Below are 23,745 nucleotides of genomic sequence, written 5' to 3' on the forward strand. Positions count from 1 at the left end.
AATATTCAGGTTGTAGTTTCACATTGTGATTCCCACACCAGGCGCATGGCAAGTTCCGTTTGCAAATTAAGCGGTGGCCCGTGCATTTATCGATCTCGAAAAGCACGCGTACCGCGTCAAGAGCCCACCCGGAATACCTCTACACATCTACAATCATTGGGAAGGGAACATAATCAAAGCGACTACAACCCTTCCACACACCCTTCTTTTCTACCCCGAAATCACATTGAAGTCAAAGATGTCCACACAATCCGCCCAAAGCATCCTCTTCACCCACACGGCCCCGCAACAAGCCTTCCGATTACTCGAACTGCCACCGGATCTCGCAGAACTTCTTGCTTCAGACAATCCTCCAACGTACGTACAGCAATCCAATGCCACCCAATAAAAGGAGTGTTGAACTAACAAATCTAACTCAACAGGCTTGAAATCAAATCTCTCACACCCACCACCGACACAACCGACGCTCCCACCGACACCACCCGCGAATACATCAACCTCTGCACCCCAACCCAAACCTACCGCATTCGCCAAGTCCAGTCCTCCAACTCACTCCATATCCTCCGCCCAAGCGACGATGGCATCCAGCGCGGCGACCTCGCCGTCATCGGCGCCACACAAGAAAACGACGAGACCGTCCCCGACGTGAACCTCTCGGAGACAATGACTGCGATCGCGAAGTGCGGGTCCACGCTTGAACTACACAATCCGCAGGAAGGGTTCAATATAATCCCGATTCTCGAGGGGTTATTGGGGAAATACAACTCGGCTGATGATGTCTCCATGTCTACGAAGCAGGGGGGGAGGGTGGTGGAGTCTACGGACCAGAGACAGATTGTTGAGAAGCTATTTGCTGATGTTCCAGTGTCGAATCTGCAATGTGCGAGGGCCTGGAAGGATATTTGTGCGTTTGTGTTACCTGCTACGGGTCGTGGGTGGGTGCCAACGGCGAGGGCCAAGATTGGGGTGTGGAAACGGGTGGTGGAGGGGGCTGTGTTACAGGGGATTGATCTGGGGACGCAATTCTTGGTAGGGGATCTGTGGAAGTCGATACTTGATGAGGATGGAGAAGGGGAGTGGCCGAGGGAGTTGTTTGAGGCGGTTGTAAGGAGGGTTTGTGAGACTGGTGATGAAGGGTCGTTGTTGGAGGGGGAGTTGAAGTGTAAGTTTCCTGTACCCCAGAAGGCGTGGATTTGACTGGCCGGAGCTGACTCTTTTATCTGTTGGTGCAGGGGCCAGTATTGATAAGGAGCGGTGCGTGCGATGGGTTGGCGAAACCTATTTAGAGGCTGTGGCGCCTACGGCGGGTGCTGCTGCTGGGCGGAGCGAATTTCTCAACGCTTGGAAGGATCATCTGCCAGAAGGCTGGAGGGAGGAAGCTACGTTCTCGCAGCTTACGGTAGGAGTCTTCCTTCTATTCGTCTTTCTTGTTTTACTCTAACAGTGAGTACAGGAGGATAAACATAGATTCCCTGATCCAACGACTGTCTGCTTTGTCAGTGATGAAGATCGGCAGAGACTGAAGAAAAATCTCTCAACAGATGCTAGTGCGTCTACCGCTGCGAAAAAGACAAGAAACTGGCATGAATTATTCAAAACCCAGAAGCGACAGAAGCGTTGAGGCTCTAGTTTTAGAGGCATTATAAACTTTATCAGGGGGGCAGGTCTTCCTCAGCACCAGGCGTACTTCTCGTTCAAGTGCCATTCCACGTTTGCACCCAAGCCGTGCTCGGCACCAGTCCATCTCAGGCACGCAATGCTGCTCTTTTCCCGATGGACTACCTCGGCCTTGGGGTCCAGCAAGGCAACTGCTTTTCTCAACAGCGGCGTTGGGTTCCAGAACTCAACTGTTGCCATGTTCCATCTGTGCGCTTCGAGCTGAGCACGTCGCAGGACCGCCGCCATGGCTTTCACGATCTTCTCGTCCTGTTCTGGTGAGGTTGGCTCGTCGTACACCCACCGGAGGATGTAAAGGGTATTTTCCTCGGGCGTTTCACCAAAGCTCCTGTTCCAGGCACAGTACACCCCGGCGCTGTCTTCTCCGGCACCCTTTACGCGAGGCAATTCTCGGTCGGAATGAATTCTCTCGGCATAGAATTCTTCTCTCGCCCAGTGCCATTCAAAGTGCTCGAAGTTTGGCGCAATCGCAATCCTGGGCACTGACGACTTTTGGGAGACTGCTCTCAACAGTTCACGCTCCTTTTGCAAAACTTCCTCACTACAGATGCTCTCGTGGACGTCCTCCGCTGCCAAAATCCTTGTTTTAGGGAAGTTGGCCTGGGCATTGGCAGAGGCATAGTCTTCCTCAGAAACTGGCGGCAAGGCAAAATGGCATGACGTGTATGGCTGCCAACCAAATTGGGCATAAAAGTCCTTTCCGATATCCGAAAAGAGAACGGTGAAAAGACAACACTTTCGGGTCTCTGTCTCCATCTTCCAGGTCTTGATCTTTTTGCTCAGCTCCTGCATCATTCTCTTGGCGTATCCTTTGCCTCTGAAGTCCGGCCGGCAATAGACACTTCCAATGCCATGAGTTAAGACATCCTCCACAGTACCGTCATGTGCCAACATGGCTTTCTTTCTGTATGTCTCGCAAGAACCGAGGATCGTTCTATGCTCTTCCGGCTCGTTGCGATCAACCAAGATCCAACAGGTCAAGCCATCCTTATTCAGCCGTTGCTGATACAGATGGTTCTCGCGCGTGATATAGGTCTCAAGGTCGAGACGGCCCTTCCATGCTTTGCTGTTGAGGCGGATGGACTCAATCCGCTCTCCGGGGGTGGCAGGAACCAGTACCAGTTCAGGAGAATCCCCTTGAGGGAGCTTCTTGCCGTTGAAATAGGAGTTGTCAGCAGCGATCATGATGTCTACTTGGTAGAACAGAGCTGTTCTTGTTGTCTGATGGTGAAACTTGGATATGAGGGGGTGAAAGATATTCAAGTGAGCGAGAAATGGTGAATGGACTACACGGCGCGTTTTGAGAAAGCAGATGTTTGGAGCAAAGGAGCAACTCCGAAGGTGTTCGACCGGAGTCCGCTCAAGACCGCAAGGGGGGCGCCGAATATTATAGATGGACCGATAAGGATAAGAAAGTAGACGTGACCGGGATAACTTACTGGACGCGCAGGCAGCTGATTCTATTCGCCCCGACAGCCGACGACAAGCGGCGACAAGCGCAGCGGTAAAAGAAGCTGAGGGATGGACTTGCCTGGATTGGGTTGCGTCTCATGCCCCGTGACGTCGAGCGGCGCATGATGACCACACACGCCTTTAGGGCATAGGGCTCGCCGGATATGGGGGTTGGGTGGATTGGTCTGGGGTTCGGGGACTACCGGGGGCTATTGAATTGACATCGTGAGATATACTTGACTACAGATTTGTTTTGTGAATCGAGTTGTCTAGAAATGATCAATCCATCCGGAACTTGAAATTAACTTTCAATTCTGAACGCCCATGATGAGTCATTGTTTGACGTTCCCTCTTCGTAGGCAAACAGACAAAGACAGTTCCCCTACTTGGCAGGCGGTCGGGGTAATACCGGTACCTGTCACGTGGGGCAGCTGTCAGAGCCGGCGGGGGTTCGTTTTCTGGATCCCCCCAACCATCTCCCACTCGAGGAATCCCCGTTCAGACTCTCGCAAATGACTGCTGCTCCGTCTAGACGGCGGCTGCTTTCTTATTTCTCCGTCTAGCGTCACGCGTTGGAACGCCTCCTCCGTCTACTTGCCTGATCAGTGTCTTAGTCTACGGCTTACAACGGAGCTATTCCCCTGTTGTAGATAGGATTTTCCCCAGCATTGTTGACGGACTTCCGCCCCACTGTGTGTGCCAACCTTGGGCCTTGTTGATACTATTCCCCGTTGGGCGAGCTGGTATTCGGATGATCAACCGCTAAACAATATCTCTCCATCCACCAACATTTTCTATACAAATTTAGCCATCCGGTGGCAGGATAGAGCCTTGCGAGCACCCTGAGGTTGTGGGCTGGCTTCCTCAGCCTTGCTTGGGTGGTGGCCTCTGACGAGCCTGATCCTCACTCGAGTATGTTCACTGACAGCCTTTGTGTATCATCCCATTCATGCTTGTCAGGTGTACAAAGACAATAAACTAAGCTCGCCTTGGCTGTATGCTTATTGCTCTACATACAGCCGCACGCCCTGCAGACTGATATAACATAGATAGCCTCATCACATTACTTTCACTGCCTCGAGCGATTTACGGCCGTTGCCGACGTTCCTCACTGACTATTGCGGGGTCTACCTTTCCAGGCAACGCTACGTTCAACACTTTCACCACCATTTCCCCCTTCCTATATAACCATCACAGCTAATAAGCGACCCTTAATTTCCCTTTGGCTTTCTTATCAACCTTGATACTTTCATTCACCTGGACTTCCCTTTCAGATACTCTCAAACGTAGGAATACATCGCTTTTTTTTCTTTCGCTCAAAGCAAACAAGAACAATGGAGGGGCCCAATTTCACCAATCCGATGTATCCATCGCTCCCTTTAAGACTGGGATATATGAACCATGCAAATGCAGATCTTACTCTGGATGACAACCCTGCGCTGATTTGGGATTTGTACGGCCACGGTTACTATCCGTTGCCTGACTACGACCAACCCATGAAGAGACAAAGGCAGTATAGTCGCGACAGCAGTCGCAGCAGCAAACGCAGCAGCAATCATGAGTCCATAATCAGCATTCTGGACAGTGATACTGATGGTAAAAGTCGTCACGAGTCAGGGATCGAGTCAGGGAGCTCCTCGCGCCCATCGACCATTGCCACCACATCGACCTCGTCACGCTCCAATACGCACTCTGAAGCAGTTTACATTGACCTCACCCTGGAGGATGAGCTATTGTGGCAGATTACAGACATCTTTCCGGGCATCAGTCACCAGCATGTGGAAGAGCTGATCGAACGTCATAAAAGGCCCCAAGCGCACCAACCTGCGCTGCCCCTGAATGCATTGAAGGAAAGCGTTATTGAAGATATCTTACAGCATCCTAACTACCCCATGCAAGAAAAGGCCAAGAAACGTAAGATTGAGGAGACGGAGGAGGAAGCTACGATACGGTATCTGCGAAATATCCCACAACGTGGTAGCCGTGCATACCTCCAGCTAGCGTGAGTGCACCGCCTATCATTATGAAGTAACAAACGCTGAACTTTCTATTACAGAACCGGACTGCTAGCTCAAGAATTTGAATGGATGCCGCTAAAGCATATTCGGGATGTTCTGACCGACAAAAAAGAGCTATTTTCAGCGTATCTCACTCTGCATTCTCAGGAGAATGAACAGACGGGAAAGTACACAAAGTTGAAAAGCAAAAGGGTCTCGATAGCAGCAAACCTACCACAAGGCGACGAGGAGGTATCTATCGCTGAGAACCTGGCTCGAGAACTAGGTGCCGCCAAGAAGAAAGCTGAAAAAGAAGACCGTAAGTAACCTCTCTCTGAGTACGAGAAACCCATGCTGATCAGCTAATCACCCGCAAAGATGTACTTCGCAAGAAGAAGGAGGAGCAAGAGGCTGAGATCAGAAATGAAGAAGAACACAGCCGAGCTGAAAACCTCATCGAATGCCAGTGTTGCTACCTCGATGTTCCAGCGAACCGATCGCTCCCTTGCGAGGGGGAGAGCGTCCATCTCTTCTGCTTTACATGCATTCGAAAATCTGCAGAGACCCAGGTTGGGCTTATGAAATATCAAGTTCAATGTGTCGACACTAGTGGCTGTCAGGCAAAGTTTTCTCGTGCGCGGCTCCAAGAAGCCCTCGGAGAGAGTTTGATGGAAAAGCTCGACAACCTTCAGCAGCAGGATGAGATCCAGCAAGCTGGATTGATAGGCCTTGAAGCTTGTCCATTCTGTGAATATAAAGCCATCTATCCTCCCGTGGAAGAGGACCGCGAGTTCGTATGCAAAAACCCCGACTGCGAAATGGTCAGTTGCCGTCTCTGCCAGCAAGAAAGCCATATTCCCCGCACTTGCGCAGAGGCCAAAAAAGAGAAGGGTCTTCCCGAACGCCACTTGGTTGAAGAGGCAATGAGCAAGGCTCTGATCCGCCCTTGCCCCAAATGCAACGTGAAGATTGTCAAGGAGTCGGGCTGCAACAAAATGATATGCTCCAAGTGCCGTACTTCAATGTGCTACATTTGCAAGAAAGATATTACCCGAGAGAAGTACGACCATTTTGGGCGTCCTCCGACCTACTGTCCTAACACCGATGACCCAAGATTATCGTTAGAAGAGGTCGAGAAGGCCCAAAAAGACACTATCGATGTTATATTGGCACAAAATCCCAATTTGACTGCGGAGGAGCTGCGAATTCCTGACGCAGAAGCAGCACAGTCGGCCACGAATATGCCAGGCGTCATTCCAGGTTATGGTAATGGATTCATACACCGATACGGGCAAGCGCCAGTCCACCATAATTACGTGGGGTATCCAAGACCAGGGATGCCAGTTGGAAGAGCCAACCCCCCAGCTGTTGTTCAATTTGATGCACCCGTAGGCATTGGAAATGGCTGGGGTGGACAAGACTGGCCTCGGAACCCAGTAGGACAACCTAGGAACCCACCAGGAGGTCCTGTGCCCGCAAACGTTCCTGTGTACGGAGGCTTCGTAAACAGGGGCGTGAACTATCAAGGCAATCCTGGCCAAAATCAGACAAAAAGGGCAGATACCCGCCCCCCATGGCGGTACTAGTGCCTCTACTACACGCTATCAACACGAATTCGTGAAGCACCAACCGTTACGTTGATCGACAATAATGATGTCGCTACTCCAGTAAGCCTTTATACCTCGTTTCACTCCAGAAAGAGCGATACACCATATCCTGGGTCGACATTTGTCGATACTGCAGCTCCCATCTTGGTATACCGACTCCCTTCCTTTTCCCCCAACACAGTTCCTGCTTGCTACCTTCACATCGAATCCAGCTTCTAACCCGTCCTCGTATCTCTGGCCCCTAAATCACTCTCGGCAATAACAGCAATCAGCTTTTCAGCGTTACACAAGAATTTTTTCTCATACCAGACTTCCCAACAGCGATCCATACTCCTGCTTCATCCGAGTATGAAGACAAGACAAACAAGCAGTGCCCCCGTTATTGATAGAAAGCTTTCTTGGAAGTTGGATTGCATCGCATATTTTGGTTCCATCACTCTAATGAATCAACTACTGAAGCGGTTTCCCTAGCATCTATCATCATCATTTTCTCCCCTCCAGCCCTTTCCCTTTCTCCCAGTCCCTTGCCTCAACCATCCTACTTTAATCCTCTATTTTCTCTTTTTCTATCATCTCTATCTCACCATTTCTCTCGGTTTAGGTAACTCAGAATGGCTACTTTATTCTATTTTTTTGGCTCAATCCAATAATACAATGACTTGCTAATACAATGACTTGCTCTTTACTCTTCTCTCTCTCTCTCTCTCTCTCTTGTTTGAAGTCGTCATCATCGAATAAAGCCTAGCTATTCTATTCTCAGAATGCCAGCACGAATTCATAATTCGATTTCAGAACGAAATCATATTATGACAGATCACAGATCGCATGTCCTGGACACCTTGGGTTATAGTACAAGAAAGAAGCCGATGGAGTAAGAGCCAACTGTAACCAGAGATGGGACTTGTTACAATGTGGTAGATGTATACCATCGTAATATAGTATGACGTGATATGGCATACGTTGGCGAGCGTCATATCCAACTATGGCTTTTCCAGAAAAAAACAAGAGACATAGAATTACAGCTACGAAAAGCAGGAACAGATGGATGGATGATGTGACTGGGGCGCGCTGAAACGGACGATAAAGGCGATATGGCAACATGAAACGAAGAAGAAGGCGAACCAGAGATGAAATCCAAAAGAAAAAAAGTATTACTTTAGAGATGAGATAAAAGAAGAAACTTCCTACCTATCTGCCTACCGAGTGCCCGGCCTAGTCTACCACTCATCACTATCTCATATCCAAAAAACATCACATCTTATCAGTCATGACGACGCAAAAAAGAAAAAGAAATACGGCACCAAAAAAGCAACGTAGGCGATGATAAGATGGGGACTGAGCCCAACAACAAGCGCTGACAACGAGTCAAAGGAAACCACGAAAGCCATGTTTAATAAAAAATCACTTTCACAGGATAGGTAGCATAGCACATGACCAACACGCATATATGCCACAATATACAGGTGAAAAATAATAACTCACATGATGCGTTAGGACCCCTTCTTCTTCTTCCTTTATTTTTTTTTAAAAAAGTTTCCTTCCATACAGATATGTCATCTGCGTCCTTTTTCCATAGCCAATCGATCAGACAACCTCATGGACAAGCACAACAAGCACAAGCACAACCAATTGTATTAGACACCCCATTGTCTGTAAATAGCGGCTGCGTGTGTTTGTCGGTTTCCGTAACTCAGTTTTGGATTTTCTTCCATGTGAGGCAGTATGGAATCGCAGTGATACTGACACACTGTGGACGCCTGTATCCCATTATCAGCTGATATCATGACTTTATGCAGCCAAATGGTGTCAAGATCTCTTTCACTGGATCACGTTCTCAAAAGGGACGTGGAAGTCAAAGCGAGGCGAAGGAAGAACATAGGCAAACACACACGCCGAGAGAAACAAGGATAGGCCAACTGAAATGCGATGGGGACAAAATTAACGATTACGGACAGGACTCGAGACCCTCCCCGAGCAGTGGGGTCCATGCTGGCAACTTTTTGGCAGCTAGTTGCTAGATATTTGAATTTGCTAGGATCATGTAGTTGGAGAGAGCTCAACAAAGGAGACGAGCGGAATACAATAGGAAATGGTATGAAAATGAGAACACTCCGAGGAAATGGCGGGGAGGAGAATGGAGGAGTATGCTTGGAAAAAGAAATAGACGTCTCCAGAGATGAGAAAATTGTAAATAAAAAGGGAAAAGTGCAGAGAGAAAAAAAAGAAAAAGAAAAGAAGAGAGATATAAGTAGTAATAGAGAAGAGAAATAGAAGGGGAAAAGGAACGTGACAGAATGACGACAGGCAGAAATGGACGGAAAGAAATTGCGAGCAAAAAGACAAGGAAAGATATGAACCAGATCTATGTAATGCCATGCGAGTCCCAGAAATCGTCCGCTCCCCATTTTATATATTTGCGCCGCTCACTCGGACGACAGTGCCTAATTTCCTCATCCATCATGTATGTTCGATCATTGGTCACGCTAAAACAAGAATGAGATAAATGGAGATATGAGATAAGGAGCAAAAAATGTTTCACTGAAATCAGAAAATAATGGTGAACTAGACGAACACGGCAGCAAGCTATAAGGTGGAGATCCAAGCTCATGGTGGATGTTCAGAGTCCACCGGTTCATTAAACTTCTGCCGTGCCTCTTCCACCCATAGTTCCAGTCGAAGCTCTCCAGCTTCTACACGTCGTACCGGGACCGTCTTGGCACGTCCATTCGATACCTTTGGAGGCGGCTGTTGCGGCTCGCCGTTTCTCAACTTAGAAACGGAGTAAGGGGCGGTGCACGATCGGAGGTGGACCTTATCCGGTTCGGCCACAATCCATGTCTGTTCTTCGGTTGTGGTCCCCGCCGGGGGTAAAGCATCTTCCCGCACCTCGATGCAAACGGTGAAACTGAATTCATCGTCCCGAGGCAAAGGAGTCAGGCGCGCACAAGCTGAAGCCAGTCTTGCTAGACAGGCCCGGAATTGCGCTTCAAGGTCGACTGATGTGGGGGCGGAAGCCCGGTCGGTTACGGGAACACCCGCTTTGGTTTGTTCCTCTCTTCTGTCTTCGAAGGTGGTATTGACTTCGCCAGCCGGAACACGGGGGAAGCCCGATAAATCAAAGGCATATCGTTCGAGGGGTTGATTCGTACGGAGGGAGGAGATGATAATGCTGACAGCGGTTATTGTGCCTTTCAAGATCTCCGTTCCGACCGCAATTGACGCGTCATTGATGTAATCACACACCTTGGGGTGACGGGATTGTCGGACGGGATAGTTGTACGCCCGCACGGGGAGGAACGTGGCTCGTGGATAGACCGAACGTAGAAACAGGATCTGGTGTATTGATACGGTGAGGAAATTGGTGAAGGATGCCGCCAACGCAGACTGATTGTTGGGCATCGATCTAGGTGCGGTGACCGGGGCGGAAAAAGTTGTCATTGTGGTAGTAACGGAGTTGACGGTGGTACTCTCACTGGCAATCGGCATTGCCGTCGTAGGCTCTGGTATCGTCGTTTCCACGGGAAAGATGGTCTTGACGGGATCTCGGAGATTCTGAGTGCTGTTCCACCCTGAGGCTAATCATCGCTCTGCCTTTTTCCAGACGAGTCAACAACAATATTCGTTTCCACTCATGGAGAGGTTGGTTTATCTCTCTTCCACTCAAGCTTTCCTTTGCGACAACGGGAGGGGAGGATGGTGAGGCGAAGAGGGGAAAGAGTGGGGTGGTAGTCAAGATGAGAGGGAGGGAGGGAGGGGGGGTGGTTGGTTGGTTGGTGGGTGTGCGAGGCCAAAATAGGGAGGGGGGAGGGAAGGGAATGGAAATGAACAGGAGTTCGAAGAACCGGGAATACACCCGGGAACACAAGAATATGATAGAAAAGAGACAGAACGGGGAAATAGAGCGAAAAAGAAGAAAAGGAGATGGTATGGCAGAAGATAAGAACAAAGTTGTTGTGTAAAAGGGGAGAGAAAAACAAAATTGAGGGCGGGGGGTGGGTAGAGGGAAAAGCACCTAAGATAGTAGGGCGTGGTGGGAAGTGGTGGTAGTGGTGGTGGTGGTGGTGAGTTGAGTAAGAGGGTCGTTTAAGGGAACGAGTGTGAGGGAGGGAAAGAGAGGGAGAGAGACAGAAGGAAGGGAAGAGGGAAAGAGTGAGGAGGGGAGGGGTGAGTGAGTGGATTGGGGTTCGAAAAGTAAGGAAAGAACTTCGGAATTAGAACATACGTTGGGTGGACGAGACGAAACAAGCAGACCTCAGAGCATGGATGGAGTCGTTGAGATCGTGACAACCGGCGTGAACGAGATCTGGGATAGGATTAAGGAGAGAAGAGTCCTGGGCTTGACGATAACGACAGCGACGACGATGTTGCTGCTTTGCTTTGCTGATGGAAATTTCCTTTTTTTTTTTTCCTTTTTTTCTTCCCTGGTTGGAGTTCCCGTTTTAGTATTTTCCTCTTTGGCTCTCCCCTCTCCCTCGGAAGTTTTTGTTCCTGGAAAAAAAAAACTTTTTTAAAATAAGAGAGAAAAAAAAATATTACTTGGCTAAAGATGAAAAAAATATGTCTTTTTTTTTTTAATTCCTTGCTCTCTGCGTCTAGGGAGAGGAGGGACGGCAGACGATAGGAAACCAACCCTTTGAGGGGGGCGGCGTGGGAAGGGAGAGGTGGGCTGCTGGCTTGAGCTGGTTGTGATTGGGAAAGGCCGTGTCGACCAGGGAAGCCCACTCAGGTCCCAGAACTAAAGTAGAGAGGGAGATTTTGCAAAGAGAGCGAGCAGAAAGCGCCGGCAAAGCACAGAAATATGAAAAGAGAAAGAGAGAGGGAAAGAGAGAGGAAGAGAGAGAGAGAGAGAGCAGAGCGAGAGAGTCGCGGGCAGGCAGTCCTTCGGAGGGGAAGGCTTGTCGGGCGACGAGTCGTCCAGGTAAAAGGCGCCCAAGTCACGGTTCCCAGCCCGTCACGTGGTTGCGTCATGGGTGTGGATGCCATGCAGCAATCATCATAGTAGTGGTCGTGGGAAAAGGCAACGCACGTACGGACTCCCTTCCTCGCCCGATGTATGCCTACGTCTTGTTTCCACAAACCGCCCAGAAGGCTGCCTGCTTACTATCTACTAGTCTACAATCATACATTCTTCCCCTCCAGAGTCTGCCTGCTCATCCTAGTCCTCGGTGGGGGTTTGATGCTAGCCGAGGGGATCAAGTGACGCAAAGGGGTACCTCAGGCGCAGCTTGGGGGCGAAACAGAGGATGTAGGTAGAATGGCAAAGAATTTGGCCATGATGCACTTCGACTACACACTTCCCGGACAAGTAAGAAGCCCGCACCGTGCAAGCACTGTGTAGCTTAATGCAAAACTCATGGGAGACACACTGTTGGCAAAGGAAAAAGCAAAGGGAAACAAAAGATTATCACTGGGCAAAGTATGACAGTATGTATGACGGTATGTAAGTAAGCATCTGCGCCGTATTGGTATTGTCCACGCCAGTACAGGACAATATGACCCAGACTTGTCAGTAGTGGGATGACTGACTCCAGTTCACTGAGCCGATCATCATGAAATCAAACTTGAATCGACACGTAGGTGACCGGGGTAGAAGACAGGAGCAGCAACAATAATAATTAGTCAGGATTCCGAGAGATTAAAAGGAACGAAAGTTAAAACAGCTAGTCGTCCCAGAAATCTTACTACAAAGCCGGAACAACTACTCTGGTTTTCCCCCGTACGTAGCCCGAGGTTTCCAAGGTTCAGTCAATCAAATCTGGCTTGCTCCGGGGATTAAGTAGGTCAATCAATCTTACCTAGGTGAATAGTTGTTTAGTATAGTCCGGAGTATTTATTAGCTAGTTAACCATGACATTTTAATTTATCTACTCCCTCTGCAGTTGTTGCATGTATTTGCTGCTCCGGTTGTTCCTCCCGGCCGAACAGTATACCTTCAGAAAGGTAGATAGCATGCAAAGGGCCTCCTCCTGACGGCCATAGCATCGTCCCTCACCGTCCGGAATGTCTGAAGGATAAGTTGAAGAATGCTTAGTGCGTGCGATACGAGAGCTACCTTGAGCTTACCCCTCCTGCTGCGGATTCCGGGTCTTATGCATGGCCCTGAAGGTCGCCAGTTCGCATTATTACCCGATCCCTGATTATTATTAGAATCTCGACACAATTGCTCTAGCACACGCGATCGCCTTCTAGGTTGTTCCTCGTTGATCCATCAATACAATACCCGAGGCTACTTTTGACTGTATGGTATTCGACCTTTCATGAGTAATTGTGTAAGAGTATGTATGGACATAACATACTCCATACAGCGACCGGGAGTACATTTCATGCGGTACTTTTCTTCTTTGGGCGGTTCCACCCCTCAACTGGCGTTAGATAATCAGAGTTGCCGGTTTATCCTCATCAACCCCACTATGATCGACTCACAACTCCCCCTTCTTATTCCTTCCTGTCATCCTTTTCAGAAATGCATCGAGTCCCATCTACGCCACTTACCTAGCTACCCCGGTGATCACTACCCAAAGTTTGCTGCACCGCTGTACGGAGCACAGTTGATGATACATAGTACATAAAACATACATCTGGCCACTAGGCACGTATGGAGCCTGGGAAGAAATGGGCTACAAATACGCGCCTGGAGCAAAAGTACAGTGCAGGAACCCAGAAGAATGAAATCTATTGCTTCTCTACATCATCACACACTTCATAAGTGGCCCCAGAATGGATTTACAACGATCCAAGGGATTTTCTTTCCTCCTTCTATGATTGGATTGAAGCCAGATCTTCTCCACAGAAAACTTCGACTTAGGCAGATCAGCAACTGAGACAAATGCCGCCTCTGATTCAGACCCGGCTCCTTCACATAATTAACTATTGCTGCTTCTTGGTCTAAGAGGCTCGCACCGCTGCATTTCAATGTCATCATTCCCCCATCCCTGGCAATTATCTACAACCTAAGGTGATATGTATTGGGCATACTAGCGGACCACAGTTGCTAATAACGTGCGAGCCAGATCTACCCACATAGTATTGACCACTAAGATCCGATTACCTGCCATTGATCGCTCATGACTTCAGTGGACACAGCACCTGCTTTTCCTCCTCCTTAATTGGGCGGTACGTCAGGCAGACCTTTGTATTGGCTGTATCTTTCTCTTGGAAGGTCTACCGGATAACGTAGGGGTCAGCAAGACACCCGCCATTGCAGGTACGTTGGTTCAACCAAGTCTCCGGTCTCGGAGGTCATCCAAAACCTATCGTTCAAGACCGGGGGTTGTCAGACTATTGAATGTGGCTGCTTGGGGATGCCTAAATCTTTGTTCTGGTTGTCTGCGTAGACGCATAACAAACTTCAGACAAACTATATTGCAATACACTGGTTTCTGTGAGGTTCTGTAAGTGGACGGTATTGTCATCCCTAGCTTCCATGATGTTCAATCCCGGATAGTTTGTGGAAAGTACGAAGACGTTGGGAGGTGATACTCAGACGCTGCTTGTAGGCTTTAGGCTATTTAATCTCCGATGATCAGTGACGTGAGTCGGGAACCAAGACACGGGGAAACTGAAGACTACTTCTACTACGGAGTACTCTCACAAGTCTTGCCGTTCTTCTATTGCTGGCAGCCAGCTAAATAGGGAAGATATGTAGAGCTTGGCTGCTATTGTCCTGGGACAAGCTGTTTATGATAAGCAAGGTTGGCTGATGTACATACGGTGCTGATAATAGGGCGTTCCAAAGTACAGCACACTATAACCATAGCTGGACAAGGATGAGGGAGGGTTCGATAGTCTGGTTGACAGCAAGCGCTAATAACCTACCTATACTCCGTAGTTAGTTGTGTCTCAGTTGCTACCCATGTATCTCGGCGGGAACAAGTCAAACCAAACCAAACTGGAAATTGATTTGGGGGAAATTCTACCCCTCACCGCCTCCCTTTTCCCGCTCGTCTTCTGCCCCTCCACGACGCGACATTTCGCGATTGATATTGATTTGAACAATCTACCTGGATACTCGTGTTACCAATAGTGTGGTTTAACGGAGCCGTCTGCTGTGATCTCAAACGCCAGGACTCCGAAGATTGGGCTTGAATTCAGATCCAGGCCCCTTGTTAAACCATTCGTTGACTACACCCCTCTATCGACACTCCCGTCTACTCACCTACGTTCTCCTATCAACATGGAGCAAGAGCTCCTGACATTGCTCGCAGACACTCAGTCGCCGGTCTCCGATACCAGAAAGTCTGCTGAGCTCCAGCTTCTACGCCTTTATTCCAACGAGACTTTCCCTCTAACACTTGCGGCCATAGCCTCTCACGATTCCGTTCCCACCAACCTCCGCCAGTCTGCCATTTCCGTTCTTCGGACCTTCATAGCCGCATCCTGGTCACCAGTCCTCGATGAATTCAAAGGCCAAGTTCTGGTCAGCGATGCAAACAAGGCCCAGCTTCGACGAGCGCTGCTGGACTTAGCCACCGTTACCGAGACTCCGGAGCGCAAGGTCAAATCGTCTGCCAGTTATGCCGTCAGCAAGATTGCCAGCGCCGACTTCCCCGAGCAGTGGCCAGAACTATTGCCTGATTTGCTTCGCATTATAAACGATGGCAACAGCACCGCCAGTGCGCTTCACGGTGCACTAAAGGTTCTGTTGGATCTGGTGGACACTGGATTCAGTGAGGAACAGTTCTTCAATGTTGCTCGGGATCTCGTTACTAGCCTCTACAATGTTGCTACGAATGAGTCGAGAAAGCCGATGCTGAGAGCATTGGCTGTTGCAGTTTTCCGGGCCTGCTTTGATACTTTGGAAATGGTCCTCGAGCAGCACAAGGCGGCTGTCAAAGGGTTCATGGACGAAGTACTTGGTGGCTGGTCTCCATTCTTCCTTTCTACCCTGGAGGCACCTTTACCACAAGCTCCTAGTGCACAAGAAGAATCTAAAGACGCTGAGGTACCCTCCAAGTGGAGAGGTGTCATTGGATTGAAATTGCAAGTGGTCAAGGTATATAACCATTCTGCCCCCTTTGCTGGTTCACGCTAATCGCTGACCTGCTAGACCTTGATGAAAATTCGCATGGTATTCCCGGGTCTGTTGGCGGCTCAAAGCCCCGTATACTTTTCCACTATCTGGACCGAGCTTTCGAACATCCAGTCCGCTTACCATGAGTTCTACATCGAGGATGAGAGGCAGGGCCGTATGGAGGATGTCGACGGGCTCCCGTATACATTGGACTTCTTGGTTCTGGAGGAACTTGATCTAATTCAGACGCTCCTAAAGGCGCCGCCGGTCAAGGCCGAGCTCCAACAGCAGCTACAGAATGCTGGGCAATCTGCGGCAACGACAAGTTGGCTTCCCGAAATCATGAAACTGGCGACCTCTTATGCTCAGATCACATCAGAGGAAGAGGGCCTATGGGATATCGATGTGTCTCTGTTCCTCTCGGAGGAGACATCGGTTACTGCCAACTACACGCCCCGTACATGCAGTGGAGATTTGGTGATCAAGCTTGGTGAATGGCTCAAGACCATGACGGTTGAGGGTCTCCACGCGTACCTGAACACTGTGTTCTCCGATGTGTCCTCTACGTAAGTTATGTTCCTTTCCCTGACGCTTCAAACGAAGACTAACCTCTCTGTGAAGGTGGAAATTGAAAGAATCGGCCCTCTACATTCTTAATCAGCTCCTCCGGGACTTCAACGAAGTTTCGCAAGATATACCCGCCGGCTTGGCTAGTGGAATCAGTAACTTCATTCAGTATTCCATCCAGCAACCAGAAGATCTTTTGAGAGCGCGGGGCTACCTCATCGCCGGAATTCTGTGCCAGGTTGCCGGCGACTCCTTCCAGCAGACGGCTGCATCTTACCTCGAGGCTACCATCAAAGCAATCACCGAAGATGAGTCTGAAGTGGTCAGGGTCGCTTGTATTCGAGCACTGCAGGACCTTATGCCCTCGCTTCCCCCCAGTGCGACGGTCCCTCTCCAAGTTGCTATTGTTTCAGCACTGTCGCAGTTCGTATCCGCACATGACCTGTCTGACCAGTCAGAGGGTGAAGACCTGAAGGTTACTATTGCTGAAACGCTCCGCGATACGATCATGGTCCACCCAACTGTCGTTCTGTCGTCGACCGCTATTGATCTACTGTTCAATGTTGCCAGCAGCGGAGCCACCAATTTCCAATTGACGATGATCGTCACGGAAGCATTCGAGGACATAGTTGAAGCTATCGCAGAGAACGGGGAAGAGGCTTTCGTTCGACTATGCGAGAAGGTTCTTCCTTCCCTGACCGGGGCAATCGACGTCGGCAACCTCACACAGGAAAACGCTCTGACTAACTTCGCTGCGGACCTTCTCCGTGCTCTTGCTGAAGGAGCATTGGAACCCTTGCCAGCCGGCTTCGTGGAAACGGTCATGCCGAAGTTAAACCGCCTGCTGCTCGATTCGTCCGACGCGGAGCTGATCCGTCCGGCGACAGAAGCAGTCCGCCATATGCTCTCTCATGACTTCAACCAGTTTGTCGCCTGGAGAGACCCGCAGAGCGGTAAAGAAGCAACTGAAGTTGCATTGATCATAATTGACCGCTTACTCGGACCTTCTGTTGATGACAATGCGGCGACAGAGGTTGGTCAATTGGCTGCGGAGTTAGTTGAAAAGGCCGGCTCCGAACGTCTCGGCCCCTATCTACCGCAGCTTCTCCGTGCCGTGGCCCAGCGACTGGCTACTGCGGAGCAGGCTCAGTTCATCCAGAGTCTGATTCTTGTATTTGCACGACTCACCCTGATCAGCGCACGTGAGGTTGTGGACTTCCTTGCGCAAGTCGATATCGGCGGCCAGAGTGGACTTCCCATAGTGCTGAGCAAGTGGCTCGAGAACTCGGTCAACTTTGCTGGCTACGATGAAATCAAACAGAATATCATTGCACTGGCAACACTGTACAGGCTGGGAGACCCTCGCTTGTCCCAGGTGCAGGTCAAGGGAGATCTCATTATCCAGGACACTGGCCGTATTAAGACGCGATCCCAGACTCGCAACAACCCTGATCGATACACTACGGTGACGGCTCCGTTGAAGATAGTCAAGGTTCTTGTTGAGGAGCTGGCTGCTGCATCGGGCAGCAAGGAAATCGATGCGGCCACAGCGGCTGCTCTGGAGGAAGAAGATAGCGATGACGACGACGAATGGGAAGATATGCCCGGCAACACCCTTGATCTCAATCTCGGTGTCACCAAGCAAGAGCTGATGGCATTCGGCGAGGGCGGATCTGAAAGTGTGTTCGGGGTACGCAGACGCGACGACGAAACGCAGGCCTTCCTGATGGACTTCTTCCGTGACGCAGCCACTAAGCCTGAGTTCGAGCAGCTCTATGCAGCCTTGACTCCGGCAGAGCAGGAGAAGCTGCAAAGTTTGAACTGATCCGGCTTGTCAGCTGTCGATAGGTGATACCATATTATGGGCAAATGTTACCTTCTCTTTTTTTAATGTTCTATTTATGTCCCCCCTCAGCCGACGCTGGGAATCACATATGAAACGTGTTGAATGCTTCGCATAGGTTACACCTAATGATTGTATGAACAAGCGATACATCAGTGGTCGCAATGAATACTGCTAGTGCCGACGAGGCAGCGCGCTTGATCCAGCAGTTCCGTATGATCCATCTATCTGGTAGTCAAAAATAGTCCGACGTGACCCAAGAAACGTCAACGGAGCCATGCACCATTCCTGTAGTGTTTCACCTAGCATTTAGTCTACATGCTAGTAGTTAGCTGGATACCTGCAGCTGACAACAAACCAACACGTAGCCGGTTGTCCGGGTCATTCCGATGGTCATGCATTTACTCCTTCGGGCTTGGTCTTGAGGGGGGGTTGTGGGCGAACGATGATGCTTCCTGCAGGAAGAATATCCCTAGTGCACACACTAAGTACTAGGCCATCCAGTGATCCAGGTGTCTGCTGCCCCATAAGAAGGTTGGTATGAACGTTGCAGTTAGTCTATGAGTACTCGCCTTCAAGGCCTACTACAGAGCACATTACTTGAAAAAAGATAGATTGCTCATGAACCAGTTGATAGAAGTGCTGATTTAGAGAGTGGCGGGCACGGTCAGTTTTTGTGGGTCTACAGTAGAGAACGGCTTCACCGCAGGAGGGATCTTTTTTTTTTTCTTTAATTAATTCGCATGTGTAAGATCCCTGGGAACCAACTGGCAGGTAATGGACTTGACTATCGCATTTGCAGTACTACCACTGGAGCATCCTTATCATTCTGTGTACGTTTCACATTCATCGCACAAATAGGTTAAGTAAGTATTGGGGTTTGTGTCATTTGTCCTCGGCTATTTTACCCTCAGACTTAGCAGTTAGTAAGGTTGGATGAGTTAGTACTTAGTAGACTAGGTTTGGTTTTGCACCCTCTTCTTCTCGCTTACTGTTAGACATGTTATCATACCTTTTTTTTCCGCCTAACTATCGTTAGTGGAAAGACCCATCGTGACTAGGTTGAATAGACCCGACCCAGAGCATCAGCACTTAAGTTGGTTTATCTGCTTAGTTAGTACGTAGCTGCATGCGATGAAGTGGCTGATCAACTGGCGTGATTGGGATCCCGAAACGGGACCAGCCGTCACGGGGGAGCGGGGCTGGGGAGGAGGAGGGGGGGAGAGCTTGGCTGCCAGCCTTGGGAAACTGCTACACTTGACTTATTATTATCTTCCTCTGTAGAAGTTGGGTTCATATACGATATTTTATGAATATTTATCCATCATTGTTGTGTAGAGGTGATTACCATGGTATTTGCTTCAGGTTAATCCCAGTCGCTTGTATATTTTCTTGGTAAAATTAATCACTAGTAAATAGTTAGCTACAGCCACATCCACAAGCGTGCGGAGAAAATTTGTCTGAGGTTACATAAACTACGCAGCTGAGATCCCAACTAGCGTGGAACCAGAGTGAGGGGATTGGGAAGCCTGGAGGGAGAGGATCAATTCCAAATCATTTAGGGCACACACTAGTAAGTACTTTAGCAACTGCAGGCTGTTTGGACCAATCTGTGTAAAGCATCTAACTGTGCTGGCAAGAAAGAGAGTTAGTTAAAAGTAGAATACATTTTAGTAACTTTAGTTAGTAGGGAAGTGATCCAATTCTCCATAGGGATGATGGCAGTCCGGAAAAGACCCCGACCAATGGAGGGAGCAAAAAAGGACGGGATTGAGAAAGTGACTGACGATACCAAGCAATACCGGGCGTCAACCCCGACCCAGAGCCCTGGCACCAAGCTAGACTTCAGCTAGACTGACTGACTACCTTCATGTTATGTGCTCACCGACCCGAGGGCCTGTTCCCCGGGACCGCCTCCCCCTGTCCGTGCCGCAGTTACCCGTATCTTACCTGGAACTTTAGTTATCCTATCTTGTAGTAGTAGTTGACTAGTCAAGTAGCCATTGCCTGAAGCTCTCTCTCTCGCTCTCTCTTTCTCTTAGTTGGGCTGATTGCTGCGCTTGCTCTGTCCTTGCTCTGTTTCTTTCCCACTTCTTGCTCCATCACTTATTTATCTAACTTCTTAATTACATTTATCTTTCTTTCGCTAACTACTCAACTCCCTGTCGTACTAAACCGACAGCTGCGGGTGTCATCGTTTAAAGATCCCACTTATTCCTCTCTCCTCACTCCCTCTTCACGCCCCCTCCCGCATTGTCTCCGCCCGTCATTCCAAACATGCCACAGCCAGATTCGGAGGAACATATCCAGGTAGATGTAAGACAGTCCCCCCATCTTTCTGACGGTTATACGCAATTTATATGTTTTCTGCTTTTGCGAGATTTTCCGGTTACTTATGCAGCCACTGGGCGCTTTGACTGAGACATCGATAAATTTGATGCGGTGCTCGCGGCTTTGTGTATGGCTCATGCGTGATGCGTTTTATGCAAATCTCAGACAATTCTTCTCATTTATCCGAGATGATTATGCACAATCGCAGTGTTCAAACTGACTCTTACAGACAAGCGACGAAGACTCCCTCATAGATGAACAATCAATTATCGAATCCAATATTTCAATAACATCGTCCGTACGAGATTACTGTTACGAAAATGGCCGCCGGTATCACGCCTACCGCTATGGGCAATATCCCATGCCCAACGACGAAGAAGAGCAGGACCGCCTCACTTTAATGCATCATGCCTTCAAGCTCCTCTTGGGAGGCGACCTATATCGTGCCCCGATAGGCGACCCTCAGCGCATTCTGGATATCGGCACTGGGACAGGCATCTGGGCGCTGGAAATGGCCGAAGACTTTCCCAACGCGGAGATTGTGGGCACCGACCTTAGTCCAATTCAGCCCAAGTGGGCGCCGCCCAATTGTAGCTTTCTGGTTGACGACGCGGAAAGTGACTGGGCCTACATCGGCAATGAGCCATTCGACTATATCCATGCTCGCAGCTTAGGTGGCAGTATCGCCGACTGGGGCCAGCTCCTTCGTCAGGCTTACGAAAACGTGAAGCCCGGCGGCTGGGTCGAAATCCAAGAATCCGAGACGTGGATACATTCCGACGACGGCACCTGCAAAGATGCTGTTATGGTGAGGGAGCTGCAGCAGAAGCTGGAAGAGTCAAGTACGAAATTCGGCAGGCGCATGAACATTGCTCCTGAAGTGAAGGGTTACATGCAACGCGCTGGTTTTGTCAACGTTGTGGATGATATCTACAAGGTCAGTCTGCTATAAAGATTTGGGTCGAAATTCCAGCTAATTGAAGCAGTGTCCTGTAGGCACGTGGCCAAAGTCCCCTCGTCTAAAAGAGATCGGACGAGTAGGGAAACTGATATTATACGACTCGGTCGAGCCATATACGCTAGCTCTCTGGACTCGGGTCCTGGGTTACTCGTATGAAGAGGCTCAAGCTTTCGTGAAGAAGGTGCATGCGGAGCTTGCAAGTTCCACCTATCATATCTACATTTTCTTCCATTATGTGTATGGACAGCGACCATTAGACGGATGATGACGATACGATTAGACTATGTGACGGCCGTGAATGCCTTATGCCTTTGCTCTTTTACATTTCTGGCGTCAAAACAGCGGCGGATACATTGTTCTTCTTTATGACGATACCCTCTTTCTGGGCATATATATGAATGTTCTTGATATTCGAGCTCGATGCATATGCATGCTTAATGAATAGAAGTTTCGGTGGCACATTATGCCTATGTCTAATATTCATAGCCGTCCTCTTTATTTACAAAACACACTCACCCTCAACGCACCCCTCTCAACCCTGCAAAGAATACCCAACCCCCTCCCCACTCCCCATCGCCACCAGATTCGCACGCATCCTCTCCGCCCTTTCCCCAATCCCAAAAGCAGCATCCTCCCGATGCACCCACGCCCCGACCCCATGCTGCAACACCGCCGTAGCCCTTACCTTCTTATCCTCCTCCGCCGCCAAACCCGCCGCATTCAACCCCAAACTGCCATGCAGCGTCAGCCTCGTCTCCTCCCCTCCCTCCTCTTTACACTTATACACCCCGCGATGCAAAATATTACTATCATAAAAGACCGCATCACCAGGCTTCAACTCCACCACCAACTGCCCCGGCAACTCCGGCTCATATGGCGCTGCATTGCGCTCCACTTCCGTGCGCACCCGTCGATGCGACCCCGGAATCACAATCAAGGATGAATCCGCACACAGCGCCAGATTATACTGCGCGTGCGACTGCTTCCCATTGGGACTCTTGGCCTGCAGCATCTTTAGTTCTTCCTCCGGGGTCGCGGTCTCGGGGATGTCGTCGCGGTGCCAGCGAAGTTCGAAGTCTTTGGTTTCGGGCGCGACGAGCAGGTTGAAGAGTTCCATTACGAGTGGCTCGGGAGCATCACCATTGGTGCTAGTGTTGGTGTCTGATGTCAGACCAAGTAACTCCTCCGCCACGGCAAGCACCTTCTCCGAGAAATAGAACTTGGCGAATTCACTCCGTCCCGGCATCTCAGGGTGCAGGAGGTGCTGCACACCCCAGATTCCGCCTTCCGAGGCTGGCGGTGGGGTCGTGGGCCAGGGAGGAAATTGCTTCGGTACGGTGCGGAAGTGCGGCCATTTTCCTGTCCGGGTGAGCGTGGTCGCGTGGGTGGCTATGGTGCGGTAGTGGGCGATTTCGGTGGGCGTTAGGAGGGACGGGATCACGACGAAGCCGTCGCGTTGGAGGGCGCTGAGGTGAGGAGTTGATGACATTGTAGTAGCTTTTGCTGTTGGAGTGGTGGTGATTGTTGAGTGAAAATGAGTAGTGGTGGTGGTTATGTCGGGCTGATGGCGGGGGAGTGAGCTAGGCGGGGAAGAAAAGATTATTCCACTCGGAGTGAACTACAAGAGATATGGGATTGAGATTGGGACAATGGTATATATATAAGGCGTCTTCTATCACTGGTAGTTGACTAGTATATGGGTTATTGTTGTTCTCATTACACAACAATGTGGTATACGCGATGCTACCTTGTCTGTCAGCACATGTTACCCTTTCACCTGAAGTAGAATTGCTTTGTTTTTGTGTGGTCTGATAAGCATTGAAAAGTTCAGCTAAATCACTGATAACTAGTGTGGTTACTGGGGTAGTTCTGAGTAATGGGCTCAAGTCCGGCGCTGATTGATTGATTACCCCGCGGCGGGCACAAATTAATCCCTGATCGATCAGTCATCAGGGCGGGGAAGAACTTGCAGTAAAGTAAGCTGGCTGCACTGACCTTTCATTCCATGGTTACATTCAGTGGGCTAGTATACAAGGTAGTCTCGTTTAAAAGAACCAGTATTGTCATGCAAACAAACAATCCATTTCATTGCTCAGCGGAGATTTCAGTCACGATGAGCGATGAAAAATACAGTGGACGAAACGAGTCCAGTGGCTGGTGAAAAGGGCCCACTTTCCCAACATCCGAGAATGACGATCAACAGAGCAAGGGCCATATGACGAAAGCCATCGCTTGGCAAGCCCCGTCCCGATAGCGGTGACTGCGGTGACTGAGCGGAATGAATGAATATGCTTACACAA

At 49.6% G+C, this 23,745-nt stretch overlaps 8 protein-coding genes across 8 annotated transcripts; 4 read left to right on the forward strand and 4 right to left on the reverse strand.

Moving 5' to 3' along the window:
* Window positions 1-238: 238 nt before the first annotated feature.
* Window positions 239-1,621, forward strand: BDQ94DRAFT_175188 (putative sister chromatid cohesion protein Dcc1; the record flags this gene model as incomplete). Its single annotated transcript, XM_026772468.1, has 4 exons — window positions 239-357; window positions 423-1,162; window positions 1,233-1,399; window positions 1,454-1,621. The coding sequence occupies 4 exons, from the start codon at window positions 239-241 to the stop codon at window positions 1,619-1,621; spliced, it is 1,194 nt and encodes a 397-aa protein (XP_026620896.1).
* Window positions 1,400-3,298, reverse strand: BDQ94DRAFT_153003 (uncharacterized protein). Its single transcript, XM_026768073.1, has one exon. It carries the CDS (start codon window positions 2,860-2,862, stop codon window positions 1,672-1,674), a length of 1,191 nt encoding a protein of 396 aa, XP_026620897.1. The 5' UTR covers window positions 2,863-3,298; the 3' UTR covers window positions 1,400-1,671.
* A 1,165-nt stretch (window positions 3,299-4,463) lies between these two features.
* Window positions 4,464-6,712, forward strand: BDQ94DRAFT_163206 (E3 ubiquitin-protein ligase RNF216; the record flags this gene model as incomplete). The annotated part of the gene is made up of 3 exons (XM_026769695.1): window positions 4,464-5,131; window positions 5,186-5,445; window positions 5,505-6,712. 3 exons carry the CDS (start codon window positions 4,464-4,466, stop codon window positions 6,710-6,712), a joined length of 2,136 nt encoding a protein of 711 aa, XP_026620898.1.
* A 2,526-nt stretch (window positions 6,713-9,238) lies between these two features.
* Window positions 9,239-10,343, reverse strand: BDQ94DRAFT_107853 (putative mitotic spindle checkpoint protein (Mad2B)). The gene has a single exon (XM_026763503.1). The coding sequence runs from the start codon at window positions 10,217-10,219 to the stop codon at window positions 9,338-9,340; it is 882 nt and encodes a 293-aa protein (XP_026620899.1). The 5' UTR covers window positions 10,220-10,343; the 3' UTR covers window positions 9,239-9,337.
* A 4,386-nt stretch (window positions 10,344-14,729) lies between these two features.
* On the forward strand, window positions 14,730-18,375 carry BDQ94DRAFT_107949 (putative importin beta-5 subunit). The gene is made up of 3 exons (XM_026763504.1): window positions 14,730-15,725; window positions 15,780-16,309; window positions 16,365-18,375. The coding sequence occupies exons 1-3, from the start codon at window positions 14,907-14,909 to the stop codon at window positions 18,133-18,135; spliced, it is 3,120 nt and encodes a 1,039-aa protein (XP_026620900.1). The 5' UTR covers window positions 14,730-14,906; the 3' UTR covers window positions 18,136-18,375.
* Window positions 18,376-20,318: 1,943 nt separating this feature from the next.
* On the reverse strand, window positions 20,319-20,704 carry BDQ94DRAFT_107966 (uncharacterized protein). The gene has a single exon (XM_026763506.1). It carries the CDS (start codon window positions 20,620-20,622, stop codon window positions 20,365-20,367), a length of 258 nt encoding a protein of 85 aa, XP_026620901.1. The 5' UTR covers window positions 20,623-20,704; the 3' UTR covers window positions 20,319-20,364.
* A 1-nt stretch (window position 20,705) lies between these two features.
* On the forward strand, window positions 20,706-21,844 carry BDQ94DRAFT_107967 (class I SAM-dependent methyltransferase). The gene is made up of 2 exons (XM_026763507.1): window positions 20,706-21,421; window positions 21,471-21,844. The coding sequence occupies exons 1-2, from the start codon at window positions 20,846-20,848 to the stop codon at window positions 21,708-21,710; spliced, it is 816 nt and encodes a 271-aa protein (XP_026620902.1). The 5' UTR covers window positions 20,706-20,845; the 3' UTR covers window positions 21,711-21,844.
* Window positions 21,839-23,489, reverse strand: BDQ94DRAFT_107981 (phytanoyl-CoA dioxygenase family protein). The gene is made up of 2 exons (XM_026763508.1): window positions 23,441-23,489; window positions 21,839-23,379 (listed from the first exon to the last, which is right to left on the reverse strand). Exon 2 carries the CDS (start codon window positions 22,932-22,934, stop codon window positions 21,978-21,980), a length of 957 nt encoding a protein of 318 aa, XP_026620903.1. The 5' UTR covers window positions 22,935-23,379; window positions 23,441-23,489; the 3' UTR covers window positions 21,839-21,977.
* Window positions 23,490-23,745: the final 256 nt, after the last annotated feature.

Source organism: Aspergillus welwitschiae, assembly GCF_003344945.1.
Source record: "Aspergillus welwitschiae strain CBS 139.54b unplaced genomic scaffold BDQ94scaffold_51, whole genome shotgun sequence".
NCBI lineage: Eukaryota > Fungi > Ascomycota > Eurotiomycetes > Eurotiales > Aspergillaceae > Aspergillus > Aspergillus welwitschiae.

Excerpts from the sequence above, each read along its gene's own strand:
- BDQ94DRAFT_153003 (XM_026768073.1), bottom strand. The coding sequence starts at position 2,862 with ATGATCGCTGCTGACAACTCCTATTTCAACGGCAAGAAGCTCCCTCAA.
- BDQ94DRAFT_107853 (XM_026763503.1), bottom strand. The coding sequence starts at position 10,219 with ATGCCGATTGCCAGTGAGAGTACCACCGTCAACTCCGTTACTACCACA.
- BDQ94DRAFT_107949 (XM_026763504.1), top strand. The coding sequence starts at position 14,907 with ATGGAGCAAGAGCTCCTGACATTGCTCGCAGACACTCAGTCGCCGGTC. Across the intron at positions 15,726-15,779 it reads TGAAATTGCAAGTGGTCAAG|ACCTTGATGAAAATTCGCAT; the intron begins GTATATAACCAT and ends CTGACCTGCTAG. Across the intron at positions 16,310-16,364 it reads TTCTCCGATGTGTCCTCTAC|GTGGAAATTGAAAGAATCGG; the intron begins GTAAGTTATGTT and ends CTCTCTGTGAAG.
- BDQ94DRAFT_107966 (XM_026763506.1), bottom strand. The coding sequence starts at position 20,622 with ATGAGCCATACACAAAGCCGCGAGCACCGCATCAAATTTATCGATGTC.
- BDQ94DRAFT_107967 (XM_026763507.1), top strand. The coding sequence starts at position 20,846 with ATGCCCAACGACGAAGAAGAGCAGGACCGCCTCACTTTAATGCATCAT. Across the intron at positions 21,422-21,470 it reads TTGTGGATGATATCTACAAG|TGTCCTGTAGGCACGTGGCC; the intron begins GTCAGTCTGCTA and ends TAATTGAAGCAG.
- BDQ94DRAFT_107981 (XM_026763508.1), bottom strand. The coding sequence starts at position 22,934 with ATGTCATCAACTCCTCACCTCAGCGCCCTCCAACGCGACGGCTTCGTC.